The sequence below is a fragment of the Parasteatoda tepidariorum genome, chromosome 7 (assembly GCF_043381705.1).
Source record: "Parasteatoda tepidariorum isolate YZ-2023 chromosome 7, CAS_Ptep_4.0, whole genome shotgun sequence".
NCBI classification, from domain to species: Eukaryota; Metazoa; Arthropoda; class Arachnida; order Araneae; family Theridiidae; genus Parasteatoda; species Parasteatoda tepidariorum.
Genome location: NC_092210.1, coordinates 43,149,234 through 43,170,371, shown reverse-complemented (window position 1 = coordinate 43,170,371; position 21,138 = coordinate 43,149,234). Strand labels below are relative to the sequence as shown.

General features: G+C 29.0%; 3 protein-coding genes across 3 annotated transcripts in view; 2 read left to right on the top strand and 1 right to left on the bottom strand.

The window, feature by feature from the left end:
- The first annotated feature begins 3,242 nt into the window (after nt 1-3,242).
- LOC107455882 (cleavage and polyadenylation specificity factor subunit 6) lies at nt 3,243-11,111 on the top strand. The gene is made up of 2 exons (XM_016073602.3): nt 3,243-5,326; nt 10,972-11,111. The coding sequence occupies exon 1, from the start codon at nt 3,609-3,611 to the stop codon at nt 5,322-5,324; it is 1,716 nt and encodes a 571-aa protein (XP_015929088.1). The 5' UTR covers nt 3,243-3,608; the 3' UTR covers nt 5,325-5,326; nt 10,972-11,111.
- Nucleotides 11,019-18,105, top strand: LOC122272154 (mitochondrial protein C2orf69 homolog). Its single transcript, XM_043055424.2, has 2 exons — nt 11,019-11,165; nt 17,401-18,105. Exons 1-2 carry the CDS (start codon nt 11,019-11,021, stop codon nt 18,103-18,105), a joined length of 852 nt encoding a protein of 283 aa, XP_042911358.2.
- Nucleotides 18,106-18,438: 333 nt separating this feature from the next.
- LOC122270503 (uncharacterized protein CG3556-like) overlaps nt 18,439-21,138 on the bottom strand; it is a gene marked incomplete in the record, with an annotated part of 11,486 nt that continues 8,786 nt past the window's right edge. The window contains 1 exon segment of the mRNA XM_071183348.1: nt 18,439-18,681. Within this exon segment, the coding sequence (XP_071039449.1) occupies nt 18,617-18,681 (65 nt within the window).

Sequence of the window (21,138 nt, the reverse complement as noted above, 5' to 3'; positions counted from 1 at the left end):
ATTCAAAATAAAAATACCATTAAGAAAAATAACATGAATTAATAAGATTGATTGACTATGATATACTCAAAACTGTGTTTAATATATATCAGTTTTAAAATAAATAAAAACATACACACATAAATAAAACACTAAATCCTAAATAATAATATTAATTTTAATGCAGGTATTCTATACATTTATTTCTAATCAAGTTGTGCCATAACATTACAAATCACAGGAAATAAAGTGACCAAATATATATCCTCAAATTGCAGCATTTAAAAGGAAATTTTCAATTAAAACTGCATCACTATTTAAAGTTCAGTACACTATCTTTCGAAAAATATATGTAATATTCTAAATAAATTCAGAATATAAGTTAAAAACACTTTAATTTTAAACCTCACTATGTTAAGTCTATGACACCCTCGCCACCCAGAGACCCGCAATTGATTGTTTGTTTACAATCAATGCCCGTGCCCCATGAATAAATGTGAATTCAGAACTGTAATAGCTGTAGAGTATTCTTCTTCTTTATAGAATAGTATATATTTCTGTATCTATATAATTCGGTAAATAACAATAGAGAATCATCTGAATTACTTGATATAGTATAATTTCTTTTGATTATTAATAAATTTTTTCCGCTTTTTTGGTAAATAGAATTCAGCTTTGTAAAAGCAATGACCTATACTGTTTGTCTACGATAGGTACTCTGCCAGACATTCGTCTGGAACTGTGGCGGTGACTATGGTAACGAGGTATGATTATTTCAAGTAGGGATTCGGGTCCCTCTTTAGGACTGGTTTCGGCGAAGGAAAAGGAGAACTCTTCCTCTCCTGCTAGCAGAACAAAACTATCATCAGTTGCACTGGAGATTTCTTCAGTGTAGCACGGTTACTTTTCTTCCTTATTGTGTCATACTAAATCAAAACAAGAAAAATGTTTTATATTCTTTCTTATACAAGCGAACACAAAATGGAATCGCTTTTTTTTTAATCGAAGGAAAATTCAAAACACATCGAGAAATATTTGTAAATAAACAGAAAAAAATATGCATCTTCTTAATAGAGTTAAAACCAAATTCCTGCGAAATCGTTCTATTAAATTTAATGATCTTGAGGGGAAATACACATCGATTATGTCAATTTTTATCTATCAAAGGGTACCTCGAGATAGAATCAAGTTAACATGTCTTATATGCACTAGTGATTTGGTATTTAATATTTATAGTGGTAGTTACGCCACGTTACTCCTCTTCCAGAATTTTATCTGTGATAGAATTCGATGAACAGATGCCACTAGTTGATTCATGCTGTTTATATATTTATATAAATTTTGTTCATTATTTTTTAGTTTAAAGCCTTTCGCTCAGTAATTCATTTTTTTTTCTTTTCAAAATCACGTCCGGGTCACCAGTGAGGGGAATTAATTATCGACTATGTCAACTTTCATCTATCAAAAGGTGCCTCAAGATAGAATCGAGTTAACATGTCTGATATACTAGTGATTCGGTAGTTAATATTTGTAGTCGTAGTTAGGCCACAAGTTTCTAGCTTGAATTCGAATAGATAAAAATCTTTTAAGTTAGGAAACTAAATAGAACTGAAAACTACATTAAACATTGTTCTAAAAGAAAGAGTCGTGGAAATTTTTCAAAAAAGTTTTTTAACTATTAGAAACGAAAAAATATTAAGAAAAGGAAAAATGCTATATCCTATAGAACAGAAAAGAGGAGGAGAGGGAAGGGTCAAAGGAATGGAATCGGTCTTCTACCCAGATGGCGTATTCGAGTGTTGCGATTGCTTATGCTAATTTTAACGTATGATGGCGCACGTCTTGCATCTAGAACAAACTGTAATAAGCAAGTAAAAAGAGGACAAATCAGAACAGTAAAAAAGCTAGTTATTCTAAAATTTAACAACCGTGTTTATCTTTTTTTTTTCTTTAACAATTTCTGTATAACTATGCATCCCACTGCAAAAGATCAAAATTGTGATGGCATGTCTTCAGATCATCCTCAACTATGTTTCCCAGACAGTCGCCAATAGCCCATTGTGCAGCTCTAGTGTGACGTAAATGAACTAAAACAATAAGAAGATCGAATTTTAAGAATAAGATTATAGTTTTAAGGATAAGATAATTTTTGGACAAGATTAATGCATCAACTGAAAAATTGTTTGTACCTGAATGGTTGACTGAGAAAATGTTGATAACTTCCGGTGTATCCCTGCACTTATGTTTGTTTAGTAGGCGATGTCTGAGCAGGCTTAATATTTTGTAAGCTTTATTATTGCATTACGCGTTTAAATTTACGTGCGCGGACCGATCTAGACTAATTCAGGCACAAGGTCCACCAAATTTTCCCTTACAAAATATTTTGAAATTAAATTACTGAAGTTTGCATAATATTTTGAGTAATTCGTCCTAACAATGGAAAAGAATCTAACGAACAGCATGATTCAAGACAAGCATTGTAAGAAATTGTGAAAGCAGGCAATTGAGGATTATTTTTCTAAGATAAAGTTTACGTATCTATAAATTAAGGCAAAATATAAAACAATGTTATGTCAAAATAAAAATAGTTTCGTGACCACACACAATTGAAAGCTGAGATTTTTGCTAAAATTCATTGATCAGCTGAATTATTTTTTTTATTGTAAGCTGTAATTATTTTTTATTTAGTACTTAAACCAACACACAGCTATCCCACCTTTCTTTCGACTTTTTACTAATTTTTGAGGCCCCTCAGAATTTTTGGACCCTAGGCCCATGTCTATTAGGCCTAGGCGATAATCAGGATATGTTTAAGCGTCATTTTACTATTCATAAGAGTTTATTGGAATTTCTAAATTCAGTTTGTGAGCCTAAAACATTCTTAACAAAATTAATATCACAGCATACATGGAGGGCAAGTTTTGCCCTGTTTTGAGTGTTATCCCTAATTTGGCTACATTTGTGTAAAATAGCATCGTTTGTTATATTTTGGGTAGCATCATAGCTAACTTGCGGGTCTTCTGAATTCATTTGTTGTTTCTTTCGTTCGTTTGTTCGTGACTGTTTGATTTAAAGAACTCTTTATATTAAAAACCCTACGAGTTTATTAATATGTGATGGTGGTTTATTTTTTTTTTATTTATTTTTTTTTTAAGCATCAAATTCAGTCGGAAGTAGTAATCCATCCAGTAGGTGTTCGACGAATTTAACCCCTAGCGCCATCTGCGCTTGGTTTTACACGGTCACTATCCGTTCCCTACTTTTTTAACTGTAAACTTCACCTTGAATGAAATTCGCCGAGGAGCTTGCATATCTTGATAAATGTAAGGAATTAAATTTTCATAACTATCATTCATAAACTCATTAATGCATTTAAGTTATCACTCTATTGTTATTTGTAAAAGTCAATTGCTCTAGTCAATGATTAAAACCAATGTTTAGGCCATGTAACAGTTATACGTAGAATAGCTTGCGTAGTCGCCATTTTATTGTTGAATTATTATGCTATAATATTTTAACCGTATCTAGATTGGGAAAATAAAAGAAGTTAATAAAACAGAAAACTATTGATTTAGTTATTGTGGCACTCAGTATATTTTATATTCTGCTTGTTAAAGTTAGCTAATAAAATGGCGGATGCTGATATTGATTTGTATGCAGACGATATAGACCATGATTTCAATCAAGACGGTGACTATAATCATGATACTAATGTAGATCTTTATGATGATGTTATTACTGCCCCATCTGATGATCATCATAATGATGAAGGACGACCATCGTCTGCTGGTAGCGGTGCTTCTCCGCACCATTCCCGCCATGGTGGTAAAAGAGTCGCCGCCTACGTTGGAAATTTGACGTGGTGGACAACTGATAAAGATTTGACTGAAGCAATGCAAAGTCTTGGTGTTAATGATATTTTAGAAATAAAATTTTATGAAAATCGTGCAAATGGTCAATCTAAAGGGTTTTGTATTGTTGCCCTAAGTTCTGAAAATTCTCTCCGTATAATAATGGAAAAATTGCCAAAGAAAGAGCTACATGGCCAAAATCCTGCAGTGACTGCTTGTACTCGGCAAAATTTGAATTACTTTGAGCTGCAATCTAGAAAAGGCGGGCATGGTGGTGGGAATCGTCACGATAATTCTAATGAAAGGCGCAGCAGGGATCGAGACAGAGAACGTGATCGAGATGGTAGAGATAATAGGAATGATAGTAGAGGTATGCAACAAGATCGATCCAGAAATCGTGGCAATGCGAATCAAGGATATCAGCAACAAAAAATGCCTCCTGGGCCTCATATGCAACCACCTCCACAAGGACCACCTCCTCCACAATATCAACCTGGACGAACCCCGTGGATGTCGGCTCCTCCTCCCCAAATTCAAATGCCTCCTCCACCTGGACGACCTGGAGCTCCTCAGGTGAACACTGGTGCACCTCCTCCACCACCGGGATTGCAAGCTCCGCCACCTGTTAGACCTGGACCACCACCTCCAAATAACTTGAGGCTCCCACCTCCGAGAGGTCCTTTGCCTCCAATGGGTCCTAGAGGCATACCTCCACCTGACACCAGGGGACCACCTCCTACAAATGATTGGGACCGTCATTTATCACAGCCTCCACCACAGCATGTTGGCTTACCTCCACAACCTGTTGGACCGCCTAATAGGCCTCCTCCTCCGGTTCCAGCTCCAGGGCAAGGTATGCCCCCAGCAATACCGCCACCTGCACCACCGATTCCAAGTCCTCATATTAATCCTGCATTCTTTCACCAGCAAGGAGTGCCGCCTGGACTTGCTCCTGCATCTCAAGCTCCAGACTTATACAATCGACCTCCTCCTGTTCAATTCTCTGATTATAGATCAATCACTGACAGAGGTCCTGAACCTTCTTCATCAATAAGTGATGCTGAATTTGAAGAAATCATGGGTCGCAATCGTACTGTGTCTAGTAGTGCCATCGCTAGAGCGGTTGCTGATGCAAGTGCTGGAGACTATGCCAGTGCTATTGAAACTCTTGTTACAGCTATATCTTTGATTAAGCAATCCAAAGTTGCGAATGATGAAAGGTGCAAAATTTTGATTAGTTCTTTGCAAGATACGCTGCATGGCATTGAATCTAAGTCTTATGGTTCTCGAAGTAAAGATAGAGCTCGTTCTCGTGAACGAGAGAGGTCGAGAGAGAGATCTTCAAGAAGGGAAAAATCAAGTCGTCGTGATCGTTCACGAAGCAGAGATAGAGAGTATAGGGATCGTAGCAGAGAAAGAGATCGATATCACGATGATCGCTATCGTGACAAAGATAGAGATCATGACCGAGACCGTAGAAGCTCCCGACACTAAATGTAATTTCTTTTCCTCACTCTATATTATAGATTTGCCTGTTACTATAATTCATATATGCCTACTTTTGATGTATTCTGACTATTATCACTTAGAAATGTAATTATATTGGTTAAAATGCATTGTTTTAAACATTAATCATTCCGACATTTCGATGACAATAATTCATTGTATCTTTCTGAATCTGAATAAAGCATTATAAAAATTTGTTATTGAAATCTTAATGTAAAGAAATCTTTTTGTGTGATATTGTGTGTAATTGATGTGTTTGATTTAGAATATTATATCCATCAATTAAATATAATAATTTTCTTCAAATTACTAAATTTCAAAAATTAAATTAAAAGAAATTGTGTTAATTGATATTAATTTTATAATTTAGTTGAATATCTTGCATTAATTATCTAAAGAGTTGTCTTAGTTCTTTTTATTTGCTTGTAAAATTGTTTTACAATGTTATTGCTTTATTTTCTTCTTGGGCCGAGTGACACTTATCCATTTTAAGTTAATATTGTATGTTCTTACAATAATGTTTTATGCGACATTGAGCTTTCTAGTTTTTACAAGACAGAGAAGAGGCCTGATGAAAGCCTACACCTTCTACAAAACTGGAAAGAGATACTTCATTGAAACAACAAGCTAATATGTAAATTTTTTTGTGTTTAAAGTTGTTAAATTTTTTGTCACACAAAAATGTTGGTCTTTGAAATTTATTTAAATTTAAGGCTAAATGCAAGTTGTTACAAGGTTTAAATTATATTTGTAAACTACTATCTTTCAATATTGAGAAATTCATTACAATGAATTTAATCACAGATACATAGGTCTTTTAGCTTATAGTAAAGGTGTTTTTATATATACATAAATGATTAAGAAAATTTAGTGCTGTAACAAATCTTAAGGATATTTGATTGAAAATTTTCAAATTATATGATTGGTTTCGGTTTATTTTGTTAAAATGATTGAGAGCTGACATACTAATCTATTAGTGCCTAATATGTTGAGGGAATGCGTGTTATTGTTCTGTATTGCGAAATTTGATGATCTTTTGAACTTGTTATTTAAGAAATTTTAGGATTTTAAATAGTTTTAGAGATGAAAAACAATTTTGTTTTAAAATAGGTCAGGTAATGAATTTAAAACTAACTATATTCTATGTTTATTTAATAGTTGACAAGATTATAACAATTTCATTTAAAAAGCTAATGTGATTGAAAATTTCATTGTGAAACATTCCTTCTTTTGAATAATGAAAATGCTTGTGCAATGAAACATCCAGATCGTATATATTCAAATAAGTTTCTGTTCAGTAGTTACAGGTAATGTGTATAATTTTTATAAATATGAGGTCTGTGGGAAGAAAATACTTAGACACAAGTATTTCTGAAAGCTTTTTTATAAATCTTAATTTAATTAAATAATCTAGTTTTTTTTTCTTAGTTATATTATGCTATTAAAATTATGTTATAATTTGTAAAAAATTATAAAACATCAAAAACTTTCAGAGATACTAAGATCAAATTTTTTCCTTTTCTTCATTTTATTAAAAAAATTCCTTTCTTTAATTTTATTAACGATTTCAAATTAATGGAAAATAAGGTTACTGTTTTTTATCATGTGATGCAGACCTATTCTGCAGAAGAGAAAGCTGTTTTAAGGTGTTTATCATGCAGATAGTATTTAAAAGTAAAATGTTTATTTCTATCACCCTGTTATTTAATCTGTTTAATATGATCTTTTCTTCACAACTTATGTAATTCATCTTGGCTATTTAATTGTGGACGAGTCGTAAATGACGAAGAAATTGTGAACCGAAAGAGATTTTATCGTTCTCGTAATCTGAACTGAGGTAAGGTATTGTTCATTAATAAATTTTTATATGTATTTCTATTTTTTATAAAAAATATTAACTTCATAATGTTGTCTAATGGAAAAGAATTATTATTGCTTTTCATTTGTATTTATGAACTACAATGAGAAAATGTAATTATGATGTGTTCATACCAGAACCTGCAACATATTTGGTATTATGCTACTGTTTTGTTTTGTTTTCCCCCCTAATTCAGCTTCATAGCTTATTGGGGATAATATGAGATATTTCAATAAGTATTGAAATTCATATAACTCTGCTAACAAATTAGCAATTAAAATAATAGTTTACAAAAATATGAAAATTAATAGTATTTTATTAAAATTTCATATTTGGCAGCAGTTTTTTTTCCTCCTTGTCTAAATATAAAACACTGCATAGTATATTTACAAATATGTAACCATAACCAGTTTTATATATGTATACTTTTGCATGTTTATCACATACATTGGGTATTTGTTACATTAACTCTTTATTCCAGATAATGAAGTAATTTTTAATGTAAGTTAAAATTTCAATTATAGATACTAGATTGTACAGCAGCTTAGCTGCAATTGTGACAGTTTTGTTCTGTTAAAAGAAAAGGGTTAAATTAATTATGATTATATCCAAGAATTAAGCTGTTTTGTAGTTAAAAATTGGTATATTAATTTACTACTAAAAATATAATGAAATTATTTCAAATAATATTTTCAAATACATTTTTGGTAAAATCAAATTCTGTCTTACTGATCTGTTATGGAATTGTTTTAAAATTAAACATGGGGCAGTTCTCTTCTTAAAATTTAACAGAATTCAAACTAAAATTTTAGATTAAAAGAAATTTATGCCGTTACCTTTTAAAGTGTTAGTATTTTAACGTGTGTTAAAATTTTCAAATAAGTGTAAGACACTGAAATAACTTGATAAAATTTTATGTAATTGCTTTATCAAAAATAATGATATAACCTGTTTTGTCACTAGTTTCTTAATTAAGTTATTTCCATTTTTAATGTGTTATATTTGTATCTGTTACAAAAAATTGTAGTTAAAAATGCAACTTTAATCATTTCTAGATTATTCATGTTACTATGTATTTGTATCCCTTATAATACAAAATGGTTCTCAATTACGCTGTATTCTCAAACCTCTAATGTATAAACGTATGTATCAAGTTTTATAGGAAACATATTTTACCTAATATGATACGATAGTTTATGTAAAAGGATCACATATAGAATGCATTTAACACTTGACCAAGATTGATTTTGGAAATTTTGCAATATTTACTATAAAAATTAAAATCTGTGTTTAAGTTTTTCTATGATTGTTGTCTAAATTAGATTGGGGAAACTACAGGCTAAAAACCTGATGCTTTTCCTTTTTATTTGTTTACCTTTTCTAATTCCTTAAGATTGGTATTAGGTTTAATGAATTTTATTTTTAGAACGTCAGGAGTCTTTTTTTTCATTGTGATAATCATACCCACATTATGTTTGAGGCTAATAATATGGATTAATAATTCTAATATATTTTCAACTTTGTAAAAGAATTTTTAAATGGATCTAGAAGATTTTTTTTTGTTAAGTATATCTGAGAATTGACTTTCTAATATTTTAATTTGAACTTGCATTGTTTGTATCTAATTATTAAATTTTTATTTGACACTTTATAACAGTGTTAAAATCGCATTCATAATTAACACAATATTTTTTTTTAATCTTAAATGTTTTGTGAATATGATAGCTATTTTATATGTATAATGCAGAAGCATTTTATTTTCCCTGCATTATTTATAGAGAAATTCTGTTTTTGAACAAAATTTAGTTTATGTAATCTTTATTATTTTTTTTCTAAATATGATTACTAAATCACTTGTATTTATTGGTCATTGCTGGCTATTAATCAAAATGCTTTAGTGTTCTTCTTACATGGTTTTATGACTGGGCTACCCTGTACCTCTCACGAAGAAAATACAATTTTAAAAAGATGGTCTCTTTTTTTTTTCCTTTTCCAGTAACAGAAACCTTGTGATTCTGTTTTCCTTAGCTTTTGTAAATTTTTATGCGAAGTTAACATTAAGACTTGTATTCTTAACGTTCATTCTAGTATATTTTTGTTCAACAATTTTATTTTACATTTAAGGATTTCTTTTACATTTTCAAATATTTGATAGATAGCTGCTGTTATTTTAGACAAGTACTAAATTATCATTTTGAGAGTTATGTTATGAAATCTTTTGCAGCATCAAAGTGATCTTTAATTTATATAAACCGCCACATGCACCTCCACATTTTTATTCCACATGCAGCTCTTATCTTGTTTTTATTCAAAAATCTAATTATGGTGTATGTTAATAATCCGTACGTGTAATTTTGTAAATCAAATACTTTTCTATAGATAATGATTTAAAAAAAATTTATGATTTACAAATGTAGGATTTTGCTTGCATTTGTTAAACATTAGGAGCTTATTGCTGGCTTCAGTTAAAAAAATTTAAAAGTTGTGATATTCTTCTTTCTTCTTAATTTAGTTCTCAAATAAAAGATGTCTACCAGTTTGATGTAGCAGAATTGAAATGATGTGACAGTTAAGAATTTTTTTTTGTTAAAACTTCACTGCGAAAGGTTTATTTGGAATAATTGTTATTTGAAAAATTATTTCTAAAAAAAATTGTGTTTTAAGGTTACCTTTATCAACTGATTTTTTCTAAATTACATTAATTTTAAAATCTTGTCTCATTGACTAATACCTAAATGTTTTTGTTTATTTTGAAAATGGACAATTTGCAAATTATTGTTCTAAGAAGCAGATTTATCAAAAATTTTGTTTACAAAAACTATATTGGTTGGAATTTTCAGTAGGTTTATGTAAATGTTATAATTTTTTTATTACCAGAACTATATATTAAATTGATTATAAAAATACATTTCATTATCTTAGTGACCTTCTCCAGCATGCATGTTTATCTGTAATGGGTATCCATTTTTATTAACTAATGTTGCAAGTAATAATTAATATATTTAAATGTATATTAAATTTTAAAAAAGACTGAATGAAAAGGCAGTGCAAATTAAAAATGTATATATTATGATATATGCAAATAGAACATATTTCACAATAAGTATTCATTTTCATTGAAAATAACTTTAAAAATGTATTAAGACTTTGTAATTACATTTTTGTATTGCATGTGCTTTTCCTCCACATTAAAAAAAAATGTTTTTAAAACAATTTTTGTCACAGATCGCTCCTAGTATAATTCAGTAGAAAATAAAACTTACAAAATATTACTGTATCTTTTCATATTCTACAAATTGCATTGGATTTTCATTATCTTTTCACATTCTTTACTACTCATAGTATATTTTATATAATTTATTTTAGCCAATGATTTTTTCAACAAATACTGTAACTTGAATGTAAAAATGTGTTAGTCAAACTGTGTAATAAATATTTTGCTGATTAATTTTTAACTTTTTAATTTGATATTTCTTACTACTCTCCCTGTATTATTATAACATAAATTTATTTGTATTACTAGCTATAATTTATAATTGCTTTAAGTCAACCGAAGTACTTTTATGTTATGTTTGTGTACTCTTTAATATCACTTTTTTGTAGTAATATTTAAGAAATGTATTTTTTCTTTTTCTGAGAATCTGTCTTTATTCTCTGACTGGTTTGACATTTATTTAGATATATTGTGAGTGACTTTTATTATTATTGATGTGTTGAAATTGTGTGTTTTTTTTAATAGTTAACATAGTTTTAATGTGAGCATTGTGTACATTTTAGGTTTTGCTATCAAATATGGCATCTAACAGGCTGTAAACCTAATCGTGATGGAAGTGGCAAAGAAGGTATCTGGCCCTCACCGGTTAGGAGTTGTTGAAGGTTATCAAGGGAGAAAAAATGAAATTGTGTTACATCCTCCCCATGAGAATTCAACTATCATTGGAACTGTTGTATATTTTGGTGGAGATATGCAAGTAAGTTACATTTATATTTTTTTTGTAGTTTCTTTACAATATAACATTTTGAAATTTTAAATATACTTTACTTTGCTACAAAGTCATGTTTACACTACCTACTGCTTGCATAGACACGTCCTACCTGCAGCTGATCTTCCCAATGTGGTGTATATAGACTGCTGTATAAGGAATGCATGTGCTTTTTGTATACTCTGATAAAATTGCATACTTTCTATCATTATTAGATTTAACAAATTCCTTTATTTTCATTAATCATAGTCATTTTTTAATCATCAAGTAATCTATTGATAGGTTAGGTCAGCGTTTCCCAATATTTTGTTATGATTTGAAAAATATAATAGGATATACTAATTAATATTTTATAAATGCTACTTCTTTTCATAATTTGTTTAACATATTGTTAGTTGAAATATATATATGTATTTTTTTTCTTTCGAAAATTCCATTTCTATTTCCTGACATTTTACTTTAAATAGTTTCATAAAGACAACCGAAAGATAAAATAAATTATGAGTTATAGGTTAGATTTATAGATAATCATAGGTTTCATAACTGTTTTTAAAAAGTATTTTTCCATTAATTTCTTGTATCTCAAGACAATTGATTTGTGATCTTCTGCAAATAAACATATAAGTAGACTGCTTTCGCTATGGTAAAATCATACTCACTTTGAAACCAACATCTGTCTGGATTATCCCCAAAGCATGTGATGTAAAAAAAGGTACGGTAAGCAATGTTAGCTACCATACATCTTACTTCCGTACTACATAGTACTTCCCTATATTTGGCAATATTAGATATATTATTAAAAAAAAATTTCAATGTCACAAAATGCTTTTTGACATAGTGCCTGGAATTTCGTATTTTCCTCATATAGCGAAATTTAAGATAAAATTTGACTGCCCTTAATGACGAAATTACTATTTATTAAAAATGGATTATTCAGCTTTCATACATAAATTTTTTTATCACTAGCATTTAACAAGTTCGGTAAAAGTTTAGAATATTTTAAGCAAAGTTTAATAACTTCTATAAACAATTCATAACTTAAAAATTAAATAGCATTTCTAATAATATTTTTTATAATTTTTAAATATGAATAATAAGATATGTTTTGACATATGATGCAATGCCATTCAAAATAAAAATATAAAACTATAAATAATTAAAACTAGCTATTTAAGAAAACAAATATAAAAGTTAGCAAAAAAACACTAGTTGTACAAAAAAAAAAAAAAAANACCTAATGAATTAACTAACATAAAAAAAAATAAAGAATTATTTATAAATGCAGTCTATATCCTTTCCACCACCATGTTACACATAGTAATTTATTTAAATAAGTAAATATTAAAGTTTTTTTAAAATTTATTAATTTTATTATAAATTTACAATAATATAATATTCTTTAAATATAATTTAATTTGTGTATTTTAATTGATTTATATATATTAAAATGATTTATTATTATTGATATTTAAGCATAGGAATGTTTAATTTATTGTAATATATTTGTATTTATAGCTTTACAATTTTTGTTTAATTTATTTATCCCTTACTTTTAATTAATTCTATAATTATTTAATGATTTGAGACGTGTGATTTTGCGTTTAGCATATCTCTTATCGTTATCGCTAATATGCGTATCTATTATGTTATATCTCTTATCGCTATTATGCGTTTAGCATATCTTTAGCATTTCTTTTTCTCTTCAATGTCATTTTTTTCTATCCTTTTGTGGATGACCTACCATCTAAGACCTTTTTTTTCCTTCTTGTTTTGGCAAGACCATTTCTGTATGCCATTCTGCTGCTGGTTAAACAAAATAAAAATTTCTTACAAAAATTTAGCTTTGAATGTAATATGTCAAATCATTTGAGGCTTTGATTTTTATGTAAAAAATTTAGCTGTGTTCTTTGTCGAAATTTTAGTTAGAATTTAGTTGACAATATCAACTGATAATTTCTAGAACTGATATCTTGTTAACTGGTCTATATATCTTATAATATTTTATATTTTTCACATCATTAAATCACATGGAAAATTAATGCTGTATTCTCTATTACCCAAATTTGCCTTTTTTAAGAAATAAAATTAGATTTTTCATGTCTGCGATTGTGGAATCTCTCATGGAACTGTTTAATTAAAATATTTTCTACTAGGAAATTCAAAAATAAATAATTGACTATGCAGTGTTCTATGACCAGCAAATGCAAAATTCAATCATTTTGAAAAATTTAAAGACTAATTAGATCTACACTTTTATTTAGAGGAGTTAATCATATTTATTCTAGATTGGTTTCTAATTGAATGTTCCGTTTCTATTTTACAATTAAATAAAAACTATTCTTATAAATATCTCGGTTAATCCTTACATGTTTTCATGACATTGTTTTAAAAAACAAATTATCACGTTCTGTTATTATTCTAAGAAAATATTTTCAGTTAACTTAGCATATTTATGTAAATCAATCAGTTTCGAAACACTATTCCACAATTTAAAAAAAACATGGTTTTTATAATTTTTAATATATCTTCTCATAAGGTTTATGGTACAGGTGTCAGAACGATTATTTACAAAGCCTTGATATTGTTATTGTGTCATCAATATGAAAAATAAAAAAATAGTAATAATTGGACAGGTGAAAAAATATATAGACTTACAACATAACATACAACTGGAAAAAAATTTCAGAAGAGAAACAAAACAAAATGTTTCTCTTCTAAAATGATAGAACCTCTACCCTTTCACGCAACATGTGTAATGCATCATGAGCAGTCTGTATTATAGATCTATCATTTCACTACGAGAAATTTCCATGAATGTTACTTTTTCGACAATTTGATTCTTTATGATTATCGGATTTTTGACATTTTTAATATTTTAAATTCGCTATTATAATGTTTTATAATTTTAATATCAAACATTGATATTCAAATTAAAATGATTTAAAAGTTACATATTGTGAATGGTATTTATGCAATTTTAATATCTTGCATGACGATTCCTATTTAAATTATTCAAAAATTCGATTTCGTGTTTGTATTTACACTTTTATTTTAATCAGTATCACGTATTGTATTCATGGGATTTTAAATTGAATGTTGCGTAATTAGTTACTATAAAGGTGTGATATTTTTCATTGGTAGATAATTTAATTTTAAATCTTAGTTTAAAGACACGTTACACATGAATAGTTTATAAATTGGTATCGTTATATCGAGTTTTTGCACATAAAGTTTTTGTGGTTTTTCACTCTGTGTTACAATAACTTCTGTGTGTGTATATATATATAGTGGAAAGTTGCATATCGGGAATCGGTGGGACTTCCGGAAGTCCAGATATTAGATTTTTCCGTATATTAGACCCCCAAGGTAAACAAAGCTTAAAATGATCTGAAGGCCTGTTTAGACAATCCAATTTCTTGAACAGAGATTGATTGATATTGATGGAAACTTTTTTGCTTTGAGCTTGGATCGTTTAAACAATCATCCAAGTACTTGGTCCAAGGTTTTCCTCCCTTAACCAATCAGCTTCTTAAGTTTTGTGACATCAACAAGCAGACATCAGATTGTGTCATTTTGTAGTTTGTTTTCATATATTTTAGTGAAAATAAGTTCTGTTTAGTGAAAATTGATCTGTTACGGTCTATTTGTGTTATTATGATTTTATTTGAATTTATTCAGTAATTTTAAATTCGTGTAGGTATGATTTTATAATGTTGAATATGAACAATGCGCATGCGCAAGTTTTTCTTCTGACCAATCAGTGACATTCAAGAACTTGTATGGTGTTGACGAATCATCCAATTTCTTGGACAGAGAAATTCTACCAATTTCTCGAATTCAAGAACTTGAACCGTGTAAACAGGCCTTAATAAACTATCTGAATCTAAGAAGCAAAAAATAAATAAACATCATTTTTCGGGCAATAATGTTTTAGTATTAGAATTATATCTAATGAATCAAAAACAATATATTAGAAAAAAATAATTATTGCTTAAAATATAGAAACGAAAAAAAATTTGACAGTTATGAAGATATTAATTGCTCTTTTCGCCATTTTGAAGTAGAAGGATTCAAGCAAGAAGGGGAAATTCCTGTCATTCATTAAGGTGGGTAGGTGGAGGTGAAAAATTCATTAACTCCTTATTTGTGGTTCAAGTTGAGGGCGGGAAAGTGACAAATTCTTATTTTCTCTCTGATGATTGGCTATCAATCGAGCATAAAGGCGCGGCATGCTGATTGGGTTCTCTCTTCTTTTTTTTTCTTTCTGTGTGTGTGTGACTGAAAGTGACGCCCCCTCCACGGTAACGTTTGCTGCATTTACCCTTTTTCACAGTACTTCTTCTTTCCCTAGCACTCTAATAAAAAGGTCCCAGGAAATGCCTCTTTTACTAGCCAGCCGCATGGGAAAGAAAAGGGGGGGAACTCAGTTATGTTCTTTTGAAAACAAATCTCCCTCCTTTCCTGCATTCTGGAGGAGGAGCGTCACTAACGGTCACTCAACATCCTTGGGAGGTCTTCTCTTCCCCTTTTTGGTGATTTATGGATTCAATGCATAAATCCCTAGAAGCTAGAAAAGGAAAAAACTTGTCAAAAAACCTCTTCTTTTCTTTTCTTTTAAAAGAGGGGAAGATGAAGAGATGTTTATTTTGATTGTTAAAAAATATCCGGAAAAGGGACGCCCGGATATGGGACGTTACACTGTATATATAAATTTGAAATCTCGAAAGTTTCAAAGGCAGAGTTTTCTCTAGAACTGATTTTCTTTCTTGCGTTTTTTTATTTATTATACTTGATTTTCGTGTACTTATATATTTCAATAAATATTATGAAACAATTGTTACTCATAAAGAAATATAAAAGATTAATGATAGTTTTAATTGCTTACTGGCACAAATCACTAAAATATGAAAATTCTCATGCAATGCAAGTTTTTATTGTGATCGAATTCTTGTGAAAAATATTACAAATAAGTTGCAACTATTTCATATTCTAAGGGATGTTATTTTATTAAATAAATTTTTTTTTCTAGAAAATTACTCTTATTTTTACTTCTAATAACTTGTAGGGCAACATTATTTAATAACAAAAAATAATTACTGTACAGAAAAGTGATTAAAATTTATTTTTAAGAAATATTCCTGAAAAATGATTCTGTAAAAGTAAATAAAAAAATGGTCTTGATTTCAACAACATTTTTCTTTATAAAATGAATTAGCGTTAAAAATAAAATTTACAAGAAATAAATAGTGAGTAAAATAGCTTGCACTTCAAATGTTTTCAAAATTAAAACAAAACAAGATAGGAGGGAAAAGGAGTTTTCAAAATAAAGAGAAAAAAAATGATCGATGATATTAAGTACACAATAAATTTTCTATTCTGTATCCTTCTATTAATATACACATTAATAGCTTTTGTATTTATTAATGGAGATTGAAAAAAAACATTCAAAATAGCTTAAAAACAAGCTAACATTAGAGAGTTGGCGTAGTAAAACTTATCTACATGGGCGCTGTGAATTAACTAACAACATACTTTCTTGGCTAGCTAAGTGTAATTCAGAGTTTGTTTCTAAAAAACAGAGCTAATTTCCTCACAATTCAGGTACTCAGTCTTACCCCACATGCCTCTACATATGTTAAAAATTGAAATATTTCCTAATTTGGTTTTATTCTGTTGGTTATATGAGAAATATATTTGTCATAGTTTTTGCGTATTTTTAATAACATCAGAGATGCTAATCGCTTCGCTTTCAGCAAAAATATTTTGTGGTGCAACAGAAAATTAGAAACAAAGACTCTTGTTAAATTTTGTTACCTAGCTTTTTGTTAAAATATTGCTTTCAGGGCAGAGCAAGTTAGCATCACTGTGGTATATTATCAATTCTTCTGTTCGTTTGCTAACAGCTTCGTCAAAATTAGTCCAGTATTTTTTTCAATTGGGAATGCTAACTTTTAGGATAATTTCTTAACATTCACAACGTAGCAATCTCAAATTATAATATCCCTCGTAAGATCAACGACTGGTCATTAAATTGAACTTTGACTGTAGTGTACATTTGAAATATGCAATGCTGTCATCTCAAAATAAAGTTGCTGACTTCTGGTCTGGTACCATGTATGGTAAATTAATAAATAGAACTGAATCATACTGTTTTGTTTCTTAACTTCAATTCTAACTTTTTTGATATTTAAAGTTATTACAAATTACATATTTTTAATTTTAGGATTATAAGGAAAACATGCTGGCTCACAGAGACAATAAATACTATTCAGATTGGGATCTGGAAACCACTGCTACCATACTTAACAGACATTTCCCTGATTATGTGGTTCTAATTATAAAGCCCTCTAAAATGGCTCTAAAGACTTTTAGTTGTTATGATAATTTTATGACTACAAACAATTTTGGTGCTCCATCTTATTCCTCTGATTTAGATAGCTTAAAACATCTTAATTTACTTTTGCATAATGTTGAGAGTGTTTGTGTTTCCAACTTCAATCTCAGTGAGTTTATTTGTAAACCAGTGACTTTAATTGGGTTCAGTAAAGGATGTGTTGTTTTAAACCAATTTCTTTATTCAATTCACTTCCTAAGAAATTCGCCAGATGAAGAAATGGAATTATTATTGAAAAAAATTAATTGCTTTTATTGGATTGATGGTGGTCATTCTGGAACCTCTCCAACTTGGATTACTGACAAGTCAGTATTAGAGAGCTTCTCTAAACTAGACGTTGATGTTCATTTACATGTGACACCGTACCAAGTTCTGTGTGATACCAGACCGAGAATAGGTAAAGAAGAGAAATTGTTTCGTGAATCGCTAATTAAGTTAGGTATGAATGTAAAACGAAAACTTCATTTTTCAGGTGAACCAAGATCGTTAGAGAATCATTTTAAAGTCCTTCATTGTTTTCATGAAAAAGAATAAATTTTTTATTTAAAAAGTTGCATTGTGTAATTTTATCAGTTGTACTTTTATCTATTGATATAAGGTTTTAACATTAATACTAAATATCTTATTTTTATATTAGCTGAGTTCAAAATTATTCAAACAAATTAAAAATTACAATTAAGCTCCTATGCAAAAAAAATCAAACCAAACTTTCTAAATTTTAAACTTTGTGTTATAGTTTAAGTTTCAAACAAATATTATAAAAAGTATCAGCTCTATTTTTAACAATTACCATAGAAAACAATGAGCAAACAGGTTTACACTCTAACAAAACGTGTTATTAACTTACATAGAAAAGCAATACAACAATGAGAAAAAGCATAATTTTAAATACTTTTTTTCTTAGTTATAATACAATTATTGTTTATTTAACTACACTTTGATCTCAATCAAAAGCTCAAGCTATTTTATTAAAAATATCATTATCCATCTCGTACAGTGGATTAAATAGTTCATTTAAGTTCATCGATGCCAGTTACTCTTAAAATCATGCTACTTTTCTATACCAAAATAACATGTGTTCATTGTTCTTGGGTATCACATCTGCAGGACCTGTAAAAGCATAATAAAAAATGAAAATAATGTTTAACTAATAAAGCAACAACAAAGTTTACAATAAAAAAACATAATCTATATTACAGTCAAACCCCGCTATAATGAACCTTCAAGGGACTGCAATTTCGGTAAATCATAATAATTATTACACTGAAAAAGAAAACTAATTATGAATTTCTTTAAAAAAGAATTATATAAATATATGTATAAATAAATTATGAAACGAATTATGACCCCCGAAATTGAAAAGTACTAAAGAAAATTGACTTTCCCTGCAGTTTTTAAAAAGTTTATTTCTTTCTCATTAACTCTGTAAAATGTTCCTATATATATATTTTTAAATTGCAATTTTATGTAAAAATATCATTTTTATGAGAGAATATATGATATAAAAAATCATTCTGCATTTCTTCCTAATTGAACATCTTTTAGAAATTTTTGTATTTTATAATGTCACTTAATAGTGATAAATTTTAACTATCATGAACTGGCCGCGTGCTAAATATATTTTATCTATATTCCAATGGCATGAATTACAAACAACGAGCTTTGCTTACATCAATAACGAAAAGGCACCGAAGATTACAACATATTGTTAAATAAACAAAAAAGAGAAATTATTTTAGCTATATTAATTGAAAAATTTAGTGGAAGACCCAGGTAAGTGACATTTTCAGAACGAAAAAAGAAAATGTATCCGAATTATTTTACCATATTTATTAGAAGGCGGGACTAATAATTTTTTGCTTTATTTTATTTACCAATGCATAGTTTGAAATAAAAATCATGCAAGCATACTAAATACTAATATGGATTATATGGAACTTAACTAAAATATGGAACGTAAGATCAGTTCTATTGTATTAAACATACCCATATTGACGCAGCCACTTTATGTTATTTTCTCTAATTAATTAATTCCCTAAAAATGTCATTCACTCTTTTCATTGAAAAATGTCTTTCACCCTTTTCATTTGGGTGAAATGCCATTTCACCTAAATGACATCAAGATCTTAAATTGTGTCCGTATATGCCTTTCATTTTTGAGCATGATTGCGTTGCGTTTCTTGGTACTGATTTCTTGATTTTTTTTTTTTTATTCACCTCGTGCGAAGAACGTGTATTCAGCTAGTTTAAATATAAAACTAAAATTAACGTACTAACTGTACTATCATCATATTGATAATTTTAGGAACATAATATGAAATAAAAGGGATTATATTGCGACTGAATTCTTCATTTTTTTTTATTAAAATGCAGATTTTTTTAAAGCGTTACACTAGAATTTTACTCTAAATTGTATTTAGTTGAATAAAGTTTTTTAAAGTGCCATTTTATTACAATTGTAAAACTGACTGCAAACCGACTAAATGATATAATTCTAAATTCCATTGCTATTCTTTTTTTTTTAAAAAAGTACAACTTTCAATGTGGGAACATTGCAATTTTTATTAATATAATGTCATTAGATTAATTTAATCACAAATTTATGTGACCACTAGTGATGGAAAACAATATCATTTCTAAGTATCTTTTTGGTCTTTGTCCCAACATTGATTTTTATTGTTTCTTTAGACTAAACAGGATGTTCAGAAATGACTGCCCATAATATGTATATCTAGAAGTAGATCTAGAAAAATGAAAGCAAAAAGTAAACACATTGGGGGTTGAGGATTAATGTTTAATATAACAAACACCCAAGCTTATTTATTTGAGCATTTAAGTTAAAATGTGTTTCTAATAATTTTTCGATTCCTTTCTGTTTCCTCCAGTAATCAAACTAACCTTGCTGTTTATTTCTTTCACTCTACTGTAGTGTGATTTTTCAGATTTTGATATCGTTTTTGTTTTTTCCTTCCTTAAATACTAATTTGTGACCCCAACTTTTCTTTCTATACTGTTTTCATGTTTTGATAAGGATTAAAAAAAACACACATGAAGGGTGATTTTTACGCAACCCCCTTTATAACACCACAGCTTTAAATATATGTTATTTGTATTTCATGAAAGAAAACTGCAGTGGAATTGACATCACTTTATAGCACAAGCAATTTAAAATGCATTTTATGTCGCACAAATTATGAAAATTCCAACTTTTCTTAACGTTCTTACCTTCTTAATGATCTTATCTTCTTCTTAACGTTCTTAATTTTTTATTTTGCAGAGTCTTTTTTAAGTTTTCGCTATGGATGGTGTTTTCTATACCAGGGAGCGCTGCAAGCTCTTGACTGCCTATACTTCCGGGTTACTGCGTTTGGTGTGTTTTGAAGCCATTTAGCTCACAACGTGATAATTGTGCTTTTAGACTTTCTAGAACAATATTTCTTGTACATCAGGGCTCGAAAAACCACCCTTCCGCCCGTCCTCTGCGGTCAAAAATTCCCTGCGGACAACAAATATCTCGAATCCGACGTCCGCGCATACAGCCATTTTCCCATTAATATTCGTGATATA

Excerpts from the sequence above, each read along its gene's own strand:
- LOC107455882 (XM_016073602.3), top strand. The coding sequence starts at position 3,609 with ATGGCGGATGCTGATATTGATTTGTATGCAGACGATATAGACCATGAT.
- LOC122272154 (XM_043055424.2), top strand. The coding sequence starts at position 11,019 with ATGGAAGTGGCAAAGAAGGTATCTGGCCCTCACCGGTTAGGAGTTGTT. Across the intron at positions 11,166-17,400 it reads ATTTTGGTGGAGATATGCAA|GATTATAAGGAAAACATGCT; the intron begins GTAAGTTACATT and ends TTTTAATTTTAG.